At 33.0% G+C, this 16,986-nt stretch overlaps 1 protein-coding gene across 1 annotated transcript in view; it reads left to right on the plus strand.

The window, feature by feature from the left end:
• The first annotated feature begins 640 nt into the window (after positions 1 to 640).
• LOC148951163 (heparanase-like) overlaps positions 641 to 16,986 on the plus strand; it is a 127,612-nt gene continuing 111,266 nt past the window's right edge. The window contains exon 1 of the mRNA XM_089090164.1: positions 641 to 819. Coding sequence (XP_088946290.1) covers positions 641 to 819 — 179 coding nt within the window. The remainder of the gene's footprint in view (positions 820 to 16,986) is intronic.

Here is a 16,986-nt window from a genome sequence, read left to right on the forward strand (position 1 = left end):
AGGAGCAGTATTAAAAATTAAAACGAAATGAAATTACTCTGTGGACGAGGGGACTATCACTTCCTCAATAAATCCCTCTTTGTATTAACATTTGACTTTTTGTCCTATTTCTTAAAAAACGACTCTTAAAACACAAGGGCCGTTTGATTAGAAAAAGAACATTTTTGAAGTACTAAAAAACTTTAGCGTGAGGGACGGGGGATTGAGAAGGGGGAGCCTTACTCACATACAGAATGATTTCTATTCGTTTTAATTTTTAATCTCACTCCTTACTTTCAGTTTAATTTTTTTTTTCTTGATGACGACAAGAAAGAAAACTGTCTGAGTAACTGATAATAACGGTCGTATGAAAACTAAGTAATAAGTATCATCAATAGATTTCAAAACTTGTAAAAGTATTATTTTGTTTTTACCCTGTTTAGTTTTCTGCCTCCTTATAAATCTTAGATTCTGCGTTAATTTCTAAGCATATGTGATTTCTGATTATTGCAGAGGAATGTTTTCTTAGTAGTTTAATCAAATTTTTGGAAACGGAGGTTTAACTTAGTTTCTATTTTCTTACAACTGCGTATCATGTACAAAAATCAATAGGAAACTTTCCTTTAAATTCCTACGTCTTCTCCCATATCAGTAATACAAAATGTCTCGTTTATTCCTTGCTTCGTTTTTATTTTTGCTGATTAAAAAGAAATATGGTGATACAAATATTACATTGACAGTAAATTATGAAAAAGTCTTGGCCGAAGTGCGAAAAGACTTTTTAAGTGTGTCCTTGGATACTCATCTAATTCAGTTGAATTGGGGAGACTTAAATTTTGAGTGAGTATAGAAGAAAATGAAACGAGATATAAGTGTTTGAACAAATTTATCAAAGGCAGAAAATTACCCCCATAATATGCCCCCCGCAGAAAAATATCTCCTGGAAAATTCTCTATAGAGAATACCCCCGTCAAAAACTCCCCCAGACGTCCCCCCCCCCTTTAGGGAAATTCCCCCACTCAAAACAATGAGTAGCCACAGAGAAAGTGAAAAATAGGCACCTCGAAATGTCGATCAGGTGCCTTAATGTGTAACAAAAGGACAGATATGAGATTAAATTTGGACTAATAAAAATGTCGGTTAGCACAGATTGGGCATAAGCAAGGGTCACCCCCTCGTACATGGAATAAATTCTTCAAGTTTTGGGATTAATGTTACTTTTTACTTTCATAATAACAGCACAGACAAGAAATATTCCTTGAAATCAAGAGGGATTATGCATCAATTTCTACGTCCAGCCCTTCCTTAAAACTAATTATGTATTTTTATTTATGTATTTTTCTTCAAAGGGTGCATTAAAATGCATCCTTTGAGGTATACGTCCCTTCCCAAACTATATTACCATTTAAATTTAAAAAATTTGAAATGTCACCATTAAAATCTTTATGAAAACAAAGCTAGTTGCATCACTTACCCCCCCCCCACACACACACAGACCTGAGGATTTTCCTGGTATTGCTTACGACGCCCCCTCCAACACCTTTGTTCCGGTAGGAATCTGAATCTAAGCTTTTATTCTCCCAATGTAATCTTCTTCGCCTAAATCTTTTTCAATAAATATCTAAGGGTTTACCGAGATATAGAAAATTTGGGTATGAAACCACAGTTTTTGAGATTTAAAGGACACAGTCCCCAACTACAGTTAAATCCACCGGCCATCCTCCATAAAGATTAATGCCAAATATTATATCACTGTACGTAATTTTATCAGACCTCAAATGAATAAACATATTTTAATGAACCTTAAATAGATGTACATTTTAACCGTTTATTTTGTAGGGAATAGTTGCATATTTAGGGTCCAGTGCTCTACCGCGCAGCATTACTGTCACTGAAACTGTAAGGTTTGATTAGTAGTTTCTTAATAATTTTAAATCAATCACCTTGAGCATTTTACCTCAGAATTTTTGTTCGATGGCTTTTTAGAACCCTTTAGGCCGAAATTATCATTTTACGCCCCAAAATGGCAGAAAAGCTCACAGTACTATGGCAAAATGTTTTGTTCTTACTTAAAAGGTAAGTAGAATTTTCAATTTCCTTTCTAGTGAACATCTGGAATTATCCGAGGGTAATTTTTAGCGGGGGGGGGGGGAGGGAGAATATTACGGCGGATGATAACGCTGCACACCATTTATATTTCACTGTATAAAGTGTCCAATGCATATGATCTTTAAAGAAAGTGGTTTGAATAGATGAATACTGCACTTTTCATCTAATATAGCTCAATAGATCTAATTTTCTAAATAGACTTAATCAAATTTTCTAGATCAAAATTTAACCTCTACAGATCTAATATAGCATAAATATTGCTGTTGAAACATACAACTATCGAAATCTTCTGACAGTGGCGGATCAAGAGGGCGAGGAGGCACCCCCCCCCCCTAGCGTAGTCTAAAGTAGTGTAATTTACTGAATTAAGGCAAGTTTGCGTTAATTAAACTTGCTCCTAACGCAATTTTATCGGATCAATCTATTTTGCCCCCTCCCCTCCTAAAAAAATCTTGGATCCATCCTGTCTTCTGAAATTGATGTCTCTTCTATAATTTTCTGATTTGGAGATTATTTTACGCTCTGCTAATCGCTGCAAGCAGGTTTACGCGTAACCTATTATTGCGGCATAGGACTTATCTGATATTTTTGTTATTTTACAAGACATCAAAAACGAAGTCAGAAAGCTTTTGATGAGAATCCAATTCTTGAGGTTTTTAACTCAAAATAAAGAGAGAAAAAAAAAAGAATTGTCGTGTGTTTTGCTGAATACTTTAGAATAGAATTAAAAGAACAATTGTCGAATACAGATAAAACTTAAAAATAAATTCTAAAAGACAGATATTCTTCGAGCTAGAAATGCTAAACCATTTCATAAACAATCTTAGCTAGTTTTCCTTGCTAATCATAGATAAATTCTTCTCTGTGAAGACTCAGAGAATTCTTGGGAATTCGAATTCCTAGAGCGGTAATAGTTCATTATTTTGGTGAAATATCAAATACGTTTGGAAATTTTCTTAGCAAAGTGAAGTTGGATTAAGCTCAAATGCATCTATTTATTATAGTTTGTGTGACATAATTTTTATGACTTAAGCTTAAATGGTCCAGCTTATCTGGAATGATTCATTGGGCACATATTTAGTTATGATTTGCGCTCAATTTTGGTTTACAGAAGTGCTTTTTGTGGCTGAAAAACTTCTTCCTAGCTAAGTTATCTATTATGGGCTGATTCTCCATAGTAGCATAATATTTGTAGGCATGAATATATGATGAGTATGTGGTAATAGGCTTGAGATTTTCTGTGCCGTGTTTCAACTCTTGTTGATAGAAGAGCATCGCCAAGCAAGCAAAACCACATTGTGATAAGCCCATTATTGCAAAATGCGTCCATTCATACCTTCGGTCCTAGGGACTTCTTGCTGTCCAGTTCTAAGTCGGCTTAAGCGCTTCGTGTATCTTGAGAGGATGTTTTTGTCCCATTTCTGCATTAGTTTGGGACCATTGCTTTTCCTGAGGCCGTAATAACTTCAATAATTTAAATAAAGTGAAAATTGCAACTTGGAATGTTACAATGTTAAAACAACAACCACAATATTGACGGTTTGACAGAAGAAATAAAACGCTTTGAACTGAACTTCTTACGCGTTTCAGAAACTCATATCCAGGGGTGGAGACAGTGCCGACTCAGACCAATTTTCTTGCAGCTACAAGAACAAACAGACCAAATCCCGGGTATAAATATGGTATTTATTGACAGATTTTTATGCCCTGGCTGGTAGAAACAGGGATAAATTGTATACTAGCCTTGGTAAATTTGCTTTAGGAAATTGCAATTTTGTAGGAATAACAACTCATTGATAACCAATGCGCAATTTGGTCACAAAATGACCAAATGTAAGTAAACATGGTACTGACATGATAGTAAGATGGCCAACCTTATTGATTATGTTAATGTAAACAGATGACTGAAAGGATTGATACAAGATACTAGGGTCTTATAATAGTGCTGTTACTGATAGTAAAAATAAAGACCACCATCTAGTAGTATCCAGTAGTATCCACATTACGCCCCAAAACGAGCAAAATTTATTCTGTATAGGAAGAGGGCTACCCCTTCCTCATCCCAACCTCTGTCTCATGGTCGCAGAAACTTCGGAGGATGTTCATTCGATCGTGAGAGTTCTTAACCTTTTTTTACAAGTCAAAAGTGATTGAAGACAATCATATCTGTTCCTTTTTATTTCTTTCGTTCTTTTTTAGTTCTTTTTTATTTCTATATACTTTATTTATCCTTATAGAAATAATAAGTAATATTCAATAAACACATCAAATATCATGTAAGTAAAAAACTACAATTAAAGTCTAATGTTTGTCAAATACTTGCCCTGCAAATTCAATTGAGTTAAATATCCTTATATTCACATGAATTACACTCTATTTTAAGGTCATACAATATCATCTCCCCCTACTTTCGATAAATAAAAGATTTATTTAACCTAGATTTAATACACTTTCAAGCTTGTTTTGACTAGCGACCTAATGAAAAATCTAAAGAATTGTAAGTTCCAGGGCTATTCCTACGTAATATAATTTGTGTGTCTTTTATATTCTGTAAAAAAAGATGTTTTTTGTTTTAATTTTCCCGTCTCTGTTCTTTTTTAGCTATGTTTGTTGAAAAGGCTATCATTTGAATGAAATTAGAAGGAGAGAAATCTGTCAGAAAAAATAGTATATGAATTATTGGTGGTTCCAACACTCCAGCGCTCCTTGTCACTTTGATCTAGAAAAGTTCACTAGAAAATCCATCAAAATGTATCTACGAACCTACTTTACGAATCTTCGACCAGTCATACAGTATTTCTTTTCAACTCCCCGTAAAAAAAAAGAAAAAAAAGCTATACATTAGAACATATGTGGCAAAACTACGTGACGGAAATTGTGAGCAAAGATGTTCATAAGATTTCATTTGTACTTATAAGCAAGAACATATCCAGTAATTCTGTTTGGAGGTGGGAGGTAACAAAAACTTTACAAAATATACCGAAAAATTTTTTTGCGCATTTTTGCTACAATTTTTGGAGGGGCGGGGGATTCAAACTTGGTATATACCCCTTCCTTTGATACAGCCTTGCTTATATAAGACTTGAGTTTCTGTTGTTACGACTGAAAGAAGTGTAAGGCCTTAATAGTAGAAAAAAAATGTGTCAAAACGACACTACAAAACTAATTTAGCAACATCTATGAAATACTACCATCGCTTTCTTTATTTCTTGTTACGACATTTACTTTTTATTTACCAGATTAAATAGGCCTACACATAAAAATTTTCTCTGACCTCTCTACATTTACATTTACAATTAAACAAAATAGAAATAAAACCCTTTATAAATTTATTTTTGTTTCATTTTATTTATTTTTTTTTTTTTACAAGGGATATGAATTGAAGAAACTAAATTCGTTGCTCTTATTTTAGAACTATCTGCTGAACTTTACGACAAAAAGTCGACGACCTGAACTACTTCTCATAATAAGAATGAAAATTATGGCCTAGAAACCTAGTTTTTGTAGCTTCAACCCCCCCCCTCCCCCCCACAGACACGCATTAATTTTACTTCCCCGTCAAAATATTATGTGAAGCTATGCATATTCAGGTAAAATATTATATAAAACAATACATTAAAATATATAAGGCAAAAGAAAAAAAAGAATGTGGAATAAATCGTTAATATCACTAAGCAGAAGGTCTAGTTTTTTTTTCTTTAATTTACACAACAAAATATACTGAATGATAGTTGCATGCCTAGAAGAAGTGTTATTCGTTTAGAGGCAGCAATTCCCTACCCCTCCTCTTGTGGCAAAATAATATTTTACTTCCATTCTTTATCCCTTATTACCCAAAGAAACTCCGGTTAGACTAAATAAGATAGATATTAAAGAGTTATACGTTTTGAAGCTTCACTAGCATCCCCTCCCCCGTCATTTTTTCAATTTTCTTATCAAAGATTATAGAGTCTTATGCATCTCCCGGTAAAATATTATGTAAAATTATGCACTAAAACATATAAAGCGAAAGTAAAAAAAAACTACATTTCATAAATCGTTATTAAGTACTTCATTTGCCCGTAGGATAGTGGGCCCATCCCTGTATTTGCCAGTGACTAAGTAGAAACTCATAGATCAAAGTCTATTTTTTAAGATTTATGCTACAGAATAGAATGAATTATAGTTGTTTGCCTAGAAATTTTGCTATTTCTTAGGGGGCTACAATCCCCTGCTTTTCTCCTTGCGACAAAAATTTGCATCTTCCTTGATTGGTCTTACATTTCTAAACATTTTTTCTACTAGGGACAAAGTGCAATAAAAATTGAAGGGTCATAAGTCACATGCTTTTTCATAGGGCACATTCAGTGTGTTATAATTTGAAAGTCTCTAGGTGAATAGAATTAAAAAAGAAAGAAAACCATTAAATAAACTTAAACCCAAAATGTGTATTTGCCCTCTCATCCGTTGCCCGTGTTGGTTTGTTTATCACTCTGAATCTATTAATTCATCCAAACAACTTCCTATGAGAAGTATGAGAATTCGGATCTAAGCCCCTAAAATCACACAAACCTATAATAAGTCTAAGGTCTTTGAAAGGTTCATACTACAAAATTAATCAAGTGGTACTTACATATGAGTAGTAAGGGTGTATAAGATTTGAACCCTACATTCAACCCTACAAGAATATGCTCAAAAGTGTATAAGATTTGATCCCTACATTCAACCCTACAAGAATATGCTCAAAAGTGTATAAGATTTGAACCCTACATTCAAGCCTACAAGAATATTGTCAAAAGTGTAATAGATTGAAAACCTACATGAAAATATACATTGGAATTGCGCAAGAAAAACCCATGGCTGTGTCATTAAACTTACACGTGCATTTTAAAAAGCTAATCTGCCTTGGAAACAGTTTGACGTGTTCGGGGGGATTACGTTCCTTGGCGTTTGATTGACATTTACAAAATAGGGGTTTAGCATTTGCAAATTTGATCCTATTAAGGTGGAAAAAAAGATTTTAGCATTTGCGAATAATTCGATGTGTTGTCAATTTAAAATAGTTAAGAAATACAAAAATTTAACAAGAAATGGCTGAAAAGTGTTTTGGGGGGAGCTGGGTTGATTGTGTACTGTATAATACACAATTGATGGTTGGAGAGTGTTGTCAATTTAAAATATACTTCGATGTGTTGTCAAGTTAAAATAGTTAAGAAATAAAAAAAATTTAACAAGAAATGGCTGAAAAGTGTTTGGGGGGGGGATGGGTTGATCGTGTACTGTATAATACACAAGTGATGTTTGGACAGTGTTGTCAATTTAAAATATACTTCGATGTGTTGTCAATTTAAAATAGTTAAGAAATAAAAAAAATAAACAAGAAATGGCTGAAGTGTTTTGGGGGGAGACGGGTTGATTGTGTACTGTATAATAAAAAAGTGATGTTTGGACAGTGTTGTCAATTTAAAATATACTTGGATGTGTTGTCAATTTAAAATAGTTAAGAAATAAAAATTTTTTTACAAGAAATGGCTGAAAAGTGTTTTGGGGGAGATGGGTTGATTGTGTACTGTATAATACACAAGTGATGTGTGGATATTGTTGTCAATTTAAAATATACTTTAACGTGTTGTCAATTTAAAATAGGTAAGAAATAAAACAAATTTAACAATAAATGGCTGAAAAGTGTTTTGGGGGGAGATGGGTTGATTGTGTACTGTATAATACACAAGTGATGTTTGGACAGTGTTGTCAATTTAAAATATACTTCGATGTGTTGTCAATTTAAAATAGTTAAGAAATAAAAAAATTTAACAAAAAATGGCTGAAAAGTGTTTTGGAGGGATTCGGGTTGATTGTGTACTGTCTAATACACAAGTGATGTTTGGACATTGTTGTCAATTTAAAATATACTTCGATATGTTGTAAATTTAAAATAGTTAAGAAATAAAAAAAATTTAACAAGAAATGGCTGAAAAGTGTTTTGGGGGGAGATGGGTTGATTTTGTACTGTATAATACACAAGTGATGTTTGGACAGTGTTGTCAATTTAAAATATACTTCGATTTGGTGTCAATTTGAAATAGTAAAGAAATAAAAAAATTTATCAATACCGTCCCTTAAAATTTTTTGGGGGGAGATGGGTTGATTTTGCACCGGGTTGTTCAAAAGTGACGTTTGCAGATTGATATAGATTTGTAAAATAAATAGATGTTTCGTAAATTTAGAATATTTAATCAATAAAAAAAATTAACACTAATTTGCTAAAATGGGTGTCTGAGGGAGATGCGAATAATTCGATGTGTTGTCAATTTAAAATAGTTAAGAAATAAAAAAATTTAACAAGAAATGGCTGAAAAGTGTTTGGGGGGAGATGGGTTGATTGTGTACTGTATAATACACAAGTGATGTTTGGACAGTGTTGTCAATTTAAAATATACTTCGAAGTGTTGTCAATTTAAAAGAGTTAAGAAATAAAAAAATTTAAAAGGAAATAGCTGAAAAGTGTTTTGGAGGGAGATGGGTTGATTGTGAAATGTATAATACACAAGCGATGTTTGGACAGTGTTGTCAATTTAAAATATACTTCGATGTGTTGTCAATTTAAAATGATTAAGAAATAAAAAAAATTTAACAAGAAATAGCTTAAAAGTGTTTTGGGGGGAGACGGGTTGATTGTGTACTGCATAATACACAAGTGATGTTTGGACAGTGTTGTCAATTTAAAATATACTTCGATGTGTTGTCAATTTAAAATAGTTAAGAAATAAGAAAAAATTAACAAGAAATGGCTGAAAAGTGTTTTGGGGGGAGATGGGTTGATTGTGTACTGTATAATAAACAAGTGATGTTTGGACAGTGTTGTCAATTTAAAATATACTTCGATGTGTTGTCAATTTAAAATAGTTAAGAAATAAAAAAATTAATAAGAAATGGCTGAAAAGTATTTTGGGGGGAGATGGGATGATTTTGTATTGTATAATACACAAGTGAGGTTTGGATAGTGTTTTCAATTTACAACGAAATTCAATGTGTTATCAATTTAGAATAGTTAAGAAATAAAAAAATTTAAAAGTAAACAGTTGAAAAAGATATTTTTGTTGGGGGGGGGGAGATGGGTTGATTTTGTAATGTAGAAAAAAAAAGTGATTGTTGGACAGTGTTGTCAATTTAAAATGTACTTCGATGTGTTGTCAATTTAAAATAGTTAAGAAATAAAAACATTTAACAAGAAATGGCTGAAAAGTATTTTGGGGGAGATGGGTTGATTGTGTACTGTATAATACGCAAGTGATGTTTGGACAGTGTTGTCAATTTAAAATATACTTCGATGTGTTGTCAATTTAAAATAGTTAAGAAATAAAAAAATTTAACAAGAAATGGCTGAAAAGTATTTTGGAGGGAGACGGGTTGATTGTGTACTGTATAATACACAAGTGATGTTTGGACAGTGTTGTCAATTTAAAATATACTTCGATATGTTGTCAATTTAAAATAGTTAAGAAATAAAAAAAATTTAACAAGAAATGGCTGAAAAGTGTTTTGGGGGGAGATGGGTTGATTATGTACTGTATAATACACAAGTGATGTTTGGATAGTGTTGTCAATTTACAATATAATTCGATTTGTTGTCAATTTAAAATAGTTAAGATATAAAGAAATTTAACAAGAAAGGGCTGAAAAGTGTTTTGGGGGGAGAGGGGTTGATTGCGTACTGAATAATACACAAGTGATGTTTGGACAGTGTTGTCAATTTAAAATATAATTCGATGTGTTGTCAATTTAAAATAGTTAAGAAATAAAAAAAATTTAACAAGAAATGGCTGAAAAGTGTTTTGGGGGGAGATTCGAATAATTCGATGTGTTGTCAATTTAAAATAGTTAAGAAATAAAAAAATTTAACAATAAATGGCTGAAAAGTGTTTTGGGGGGAGACGGGTTGATTGTGTACTGTATAATACAAAAGTGATGTTTGGACAGTGTTGTCAATTTAAAATATACTTCGATGTGTTGTCAATTTAATATAGTTAAGAAATAAAAAATATTTAGCAAGAAATGGCTGAAAAGTGTTTTGGGGGGGGATGGGTTGATTGTGTACTGTATAATACACAAGTGATGTTTGGACAGTGTTGTCAATTTAAAATATACTTCGATGTGTTGTCAATTTAAAATAGTTAATAAATAAAAAAATTTAACAAAAAATGCCTGAAAAATGTTTTGGGGGGAGAGGGCTTGATTGTGTACTGTATAATACACAAGCGATGATAGGACAGTGTTGTCAATTTAAAATATACTTAGATGTGATTTCAAATTAAAATAGTCAATAAATAAAATAATTTAACAAGGAATGTCTGAAAAGTGTTTTGGGGGGAGAGGGGTAGATTGTGTACTGTATAATACACAAGTGATGTTTGGACAGTGTTGTCAATTTAAAATATACTTCGATGTGTTGTCAATTTAAAATAGTTAAGAAATAAAAAAAAATTAACAAGAAATGGCTAAAAAGTGTTTTGGAGGGAGACGGGTTGATTGTGTACTGTATAATACACAAGTGATGTTTGGACAGTGTTGTCAATTTAAAATATACTTCGATGTGTTGTCAATTTAAAATTATTAAGAAATAAAAAAAATTTAACAAGAAATAGCTGAAAAGTGTTTTGGGGGGAGAGGGGTTGATTGTGTACTGTATAATACACAAGTGATGTTTGGACAGTGTTGTCAATTTAAAATATACTTCGATGTGTTGTCAATTTATAATAGTTAAGAAATAAGAAAAAATTAACAAGAAATGGCTGAAAAGTGTTTTGGGGGGAGATGGGTTGATTCTGTTCTGTATAATAAACAAATGATGTTTTGGACAGTGTTGTCAATTTAAAATATACTCCGATGTGTTGTAAATTTAAAATAGTTAAGAAATAAAAAAATTAACAAGAAATGGCTGAAAAGTGTTTTGGGGGGAGATGGGTTGATTGTGTACTGTATAATACACAAGTGATGTTTGGACAGTTTTGTCAATCTAAAATATACTTCGATGTGTTGTCAAATTAAAATAGTTTAGAAATAAAAAATTTAACAAGACATGGCTAAAAAGTATTTTTGGGGAGATGGGTTGATTGTGTAATATATAATACTCTAGTGATGTTTGGACAGTGTTGTAAATTTAAAATGTACTTCGTTGTTTTTTAAATTTAAAATATTTGATAAATAAAAAAATTTAACAAGAAATGGCTGAAAAGTATTTTTTTTGGGGGGGGGATTGGTTGATTGTGTACTGTATAATACACAAGTGATGTTTGGACAGTGTTGTCAATTTAAAATATACTTAGATGTGTTGTCAATTTGAAATAGTTAAGAAATAAAAAAATTTAACAAGAAATGGCTGAAAAGTATTTTGGAGGGAGATGGGTTGATTTTGTACTAAATAATACACAAGTGATGTTTGGAGATTGATGTCAATTTAAAATATAATTAATCGTTTTGTCAAATTAAAATATTTAAGAAATAAAAAAAATTTAAATAAAAATGGATGAAATGTGTTTTGGGGGAAGATAGGTTGATTTCGTACTGTATAATACACAAGTGATGTTTGGACAGTGTTGTCAATTTAAAATAAACTTCGATGTGTTGTCAATTCAAAATAGTTAAGAAATAAAAAAAATTAACAAGAAATGGCTGAAAAGTGTTTTGGGGGGAGATGGGTTGATTGCCTACTGAATAATTCACAAGTGATGTTTGGACAATGTTATCAATTCAAAAAATACATAGATGTCTTGTTAACTTAAAATATTTTCGAAATAAAAAAAAAATAGCAAGACATGCCTGAAAATTGTTTTGGGGGTGGTTTGGATTGTTGTCTACCTTATAATAAAAAAGTGATGTTTGGATATGGTTGACAATTTAAAATATAATATAATGTGTTGTAAATTTAAAATAGTTAAGAAATAAAAAAATTTAACAAGAAATGGCTGAAAAGTTTTTTGGAAGGAGATGGGTTGATTGTGTACTGTATAGTACACAAGTGATGTTTGGACAGTGTTGTCAATTTAAAATAGTTTAATGTTATACTATACAAAGAAGTTGATACTAAAGGGGTGTAGATAACAAGAAAAGAGTTGTAATAATGGATAGCTTTACTTCTTCAATGTGTTCCATATAATACATAAGTGATGGAGCGATAGGAGCTGGGTGTCTTAGAGTACTTATAGTGTGATAGTGGAGGGGGAGTTGCGAGTACCAAGTCACATGATAGTTACGCTATTATAGAAAATAATTTCAAAGTACCAAGTCACATGATAGTTACGCTATTATAGAAAATAATTTCAAAGTACCGAGTCACATGATAGTTACGCTTTTGTAGAAAATAATTTCAAAGTACTATGTCACATGATAGTTACGCTATTGTATAAAATAATTTCAAAGTACCATGTCACATGATAGTTACGCTATTGTGTAAAATAATTTCAAAGTATCAATTCACATGATAGTTGAGCTATTGTAGAAAATAATTTCAAAGTACCAAGTCACATGATAGTTACGCTATTATAGAAAATAATTTGAAAGTACCAAGTCACATGATAGTTACGCTATTGTATAAAATAATTTCAATGTACCAAGTCACATGATAGTTACGCTATTGTAGAAAATAATTTCAAAGTACCAAGTCACATTATAGTTAAGCTATTGTAGAAAATAATTTCAAAGTACCATGTCACATGATAGTTACGCTATTGTATAAAATAATTTTAAAGTACCATGTCACATGATAATTACGCTATTGTAGAAAATAATTTCAAAGTACCAAGTCACATGATAGTTACACTATTATAGAAACTAATTTCAAACTACAATGCAACATTTTAGTTACGGTATTGTAGAAAATAGTTTCAATTTACCATTTCACGTGATAGTTACGCTATTGTAGAAATTAATTTCAAAGTAACAATTCACATGATAGTTACTCTATTGAATAAAAAAATTTCAAAGTAACAAGTCACAAGATAGTTAAGCTATTGTAGAAAATAATTTCAATGTACCAAGTCACATGAAAGTTACGCTATTGTATAAAGTAATTTCAAATTACCAAGTCACATGATATTTACGCTATTGTATAAAATAATTTCAAAGTACCAAGTCACATGATAGTTACACTATTGTAGAAAATAATTTCAAAGTACGAAGTCACATGAAAGTTACGCTATTGTAGAAAATAATTTCAAAGTACCAAGTCACATGATAGTTACGCTATTGTATAAAACAATTTCAAAGTACCTAGTCACATGATAGTTACGCTAGTGTAGAAAATAATTTCAAAGTACCAAGTCACATGATAGTTACGCTATTGTAGAAATAATTTCATAATTTCAAAGTAACAAGTCACATTATAGTTACGCCATTATAGAAAATAATTTCAAAGTACCAAGTCACATGATAGTTAAGCTATTATGGAAAATAATTTCAAAGTCACATGATAGTTACGCTATTGTAGAAAATAATTTCAAAGTACCAAGTCACATGATAGTTACACTAATATAGAAAATAATTTCGAAGTACCAAGTCACACGATAGTTACGCTAATATAGAAAATAATTTCAAAGTACCAAGTCACATGATAGTTACGCTATTTTAGAAAATAATTTAAAAGTACCAAGTCACATGATAGTTACGCTATTATAGAAAATAATTTCAAAGTACCAAGTCACATGATAGTTACGCTATTATAGAAACTAATTTCAAAGTACAAAGTCAAATGATAGTTACTATATTTTATAAAATAATATCAATGTACAAATTCAAATGATATTTATGCTATTGTATAAAGTAATTTCAAAGTAACAACTCAAACCATAGTTACGCTATTGTAGAAAATAATATCAAATTAACAAGTAACATGATATTTACGCTATTGTAGAAAATAATTTCAAAGTACCAAGTCACATGATAGTTACGCTAGTGTAGAAAATAATTTCAAAGTAGCAACTCAAATTACTGTTACACTATTGTAAAAAATAATTTCAAACTACCAAGTCATATGATAGTTACGCTTTTATAGAAAATAATTTTCAAGTACCAAGTCACATGATAGTTACGCTATTGTAGAAAATAATTTCATAATTTCAAAGTACCAAGTCACATGATAGTTACGCTAATATAGAAAATAATTTCAAAGTACAAAGTCACATGATAGTTACGCTAATGTAGAAAATAATTTCAAAGTACCAAGTCACATGATAGTTACGCTATTGTAGAAAATAATTTCAAAGTACCAAGTCACATGATATTTACGCTATTTTAGAAAATAATTTCAAAGTAACAAGTCACATGATAGTTACGCTATTATAGAAAATAATTTCAAAGTACCAAGTCACATGATAGTTACGCTATTGTAGAAAATAATTTCAAATACAAAGAGACGACACACGCACAGAGACGACACACACACACAGAGCAAACTCACGCACAGATATTACAAACACACACAGACGACATACAAAATGAGACGACTCACACGCAGATAGTACAAACACACAGAAACGACACACACAGAGAGACGACACACACACACAGAGCCAACTCACGCACAGATAGGACAAACACACAGAGACGACAGACACAAAGAGACGACTCACACGCAGAGAGGACAAACACACAGAAACGACACACACACAGAGACGACACACACACACATAGAGACTACACAGACACAGAGACGACACACACACAGAGACGAAACACACACACAGAGACGACACATACACAGAGGCGACACACACATAGAGATGACAAACAAACAGAGACGACAGACACACAGAGACGACTCACACGCAGAGAGGACAAACACACAGAAACGACACACACAGAGAGACGACACACACACACACAGAGCCAACTCACGCAAAGATAGGACAAACACACAGAGATGACAGACACAAAGAGACGACTCACACGCAGAGAGGACAAACACACAGAAACGACACACACAGAGAGACGACACACACACACACATAGAGACTACACAGACACAGAGACGACACACACACAGAGACGAAACACACACACAGAGACGACACATACACAGAGACGACACGCACACAGCGACGAGACACGCATAGAGACAACACACACAGACAGAGACGACAAACACACACAGAGACGACACACACAGAGACGACACACACACAGAGACGACACACACACAGAGACGACACACACACAGAGATGATACACACACATACAGAGTCAACACACACAGAGAGACGAGACACACACACAGAAATGACAAACACACATAGAGACGACACACACAAAGAGACGACACACACACAGATACGAAACACTCATAGAGACGACACACGCATAGAGACAACACACACACACAGAGACAACACCCACACAAAGACGACACAATCACAGAGAGACTACACACACACAGAGACGACACACTCAAAGTTACGACTTACACATAGAGACGACACACACAAAGAGACGACAAACACACAGAGACCACACACATAGAGAGATGACACACACACACACACAGAGACGATAAACACACAGAGACAACACACACACAGAGACGATACACACAAAGATACGACACACACACAGAGACGACACACACACAGAGACGACAAATACACAGAGATGACACACACACAAAGACGACAAACAAACAGAGAAGACAAAAAAAAACCAGAGACATACATCGTCTCTGTATGTGTGTGTATAATTTGTGTGTGTGTGTCGTCTGTGTGTGTGTGTGTCGTCTCTGTCCGTGTGTCGTCTCTCTGTGTGTGTGTCGTCTCTGTGTGTGTGTGGTCTCCATGAGTTTTTTGTCGCTATGTGCGTGTCGTCTCTGTGTGTGTGTGTGCTGTTTCTGTGTGCGTTTGTCTTCTCTCTGTGTGTTGTCGTCTCTGTGTGTGTGTGTATGTGTCGTCTCTGTAAGTGTGTAGTCGCTATGTGTTTGTCGTCTCTGGGTCTGTGTGTGTGTTGGCTCTGTGTGGGTGTTGTCTCAGTGCTTGTTGTCTTTGTGTGTGTGTGTGTGTCGTCTCTTTGCATGTGTAGTCTCTGTGAGTGTGTTGTCTCTGCGTTATTTGTCTTTGTGTGTGTGTGTGTGTGTTGTCTCTATGTGAGTTTATCTTCTCTGTTTTTGTGTATTCTATGTATGTTTATCTTCTCTATGTGTGTGTAGCCTCTGTGTGTGTGTCTTCTCTGTGTGTGTGTTTAGTCTATTTGGGTGTGTCGTCTCTGTGTGTGTGTTGTCTCTTTTTGTTTGGGTGTCATCTCTCTGTATGTGTCTTTTCTGCGTGTTTGTCCTCTCTGTGTGTGACTTGCCTCTTTGTGTATGTAATCTCTGTCTGTTTGTAATATATTTGCGTGAGTTGGGTCTTTGTGTGTGTGTGTCGTCTCTGTGTGTGTGTCGTATATGTGTGTTTGTCATCTCTGAGTGTGAGTCGTCTCTTTGTGTCTGTCGTCTCTGTGTGTTTGTCCTCTCTGTGCGTGAGTTGGCTCTGTGTGTGTGTGTCGTCTCTGAGCGTGTGTCGTCTCTTTGTATTTGAAATTATTTTCTAAAATATCGTAACTATCATGTGACTTCGTACTTTGAAATTATTATCTAAAATAGCGTAACTATCATGTGACTTGGTACTTTGAAATTATTTTCTACAATAGCGTAACTATCATGTGACTTGGTACTTTGAAATTATTTTCTATATTAGCGTAACTATCATGTGACTTGGTACTTTGAAATTATTTTCTAGAATAGCGTAACTATAGTGTGACTTGGTACTTTGAAATTATTTTCTACACTAGCGTAACTATCATGTGACTTGGTACTTTTGAAATTATTTTCTATAATAGCGTAACTATCATGTGACTTGGTACTTTGAAATTATTTTCTGTATTAAAGTAAATATCATGTGA

Source organism: Artemia sp. Qi Xiang Cuo, chromosome 6 (assembly GCF_049724085.1).
Source record: "Artemia sp. Qi Xiang Cuo chromosome 6, ASM4972408v1, whole genome shotgun sequence".
NCBI lineage: Eukaryota > Metazoa > Arthropoda > Branchiopoda > Anostraca > Artemiidae > Artemia > Artemia sp. Qi Xiang Cuo.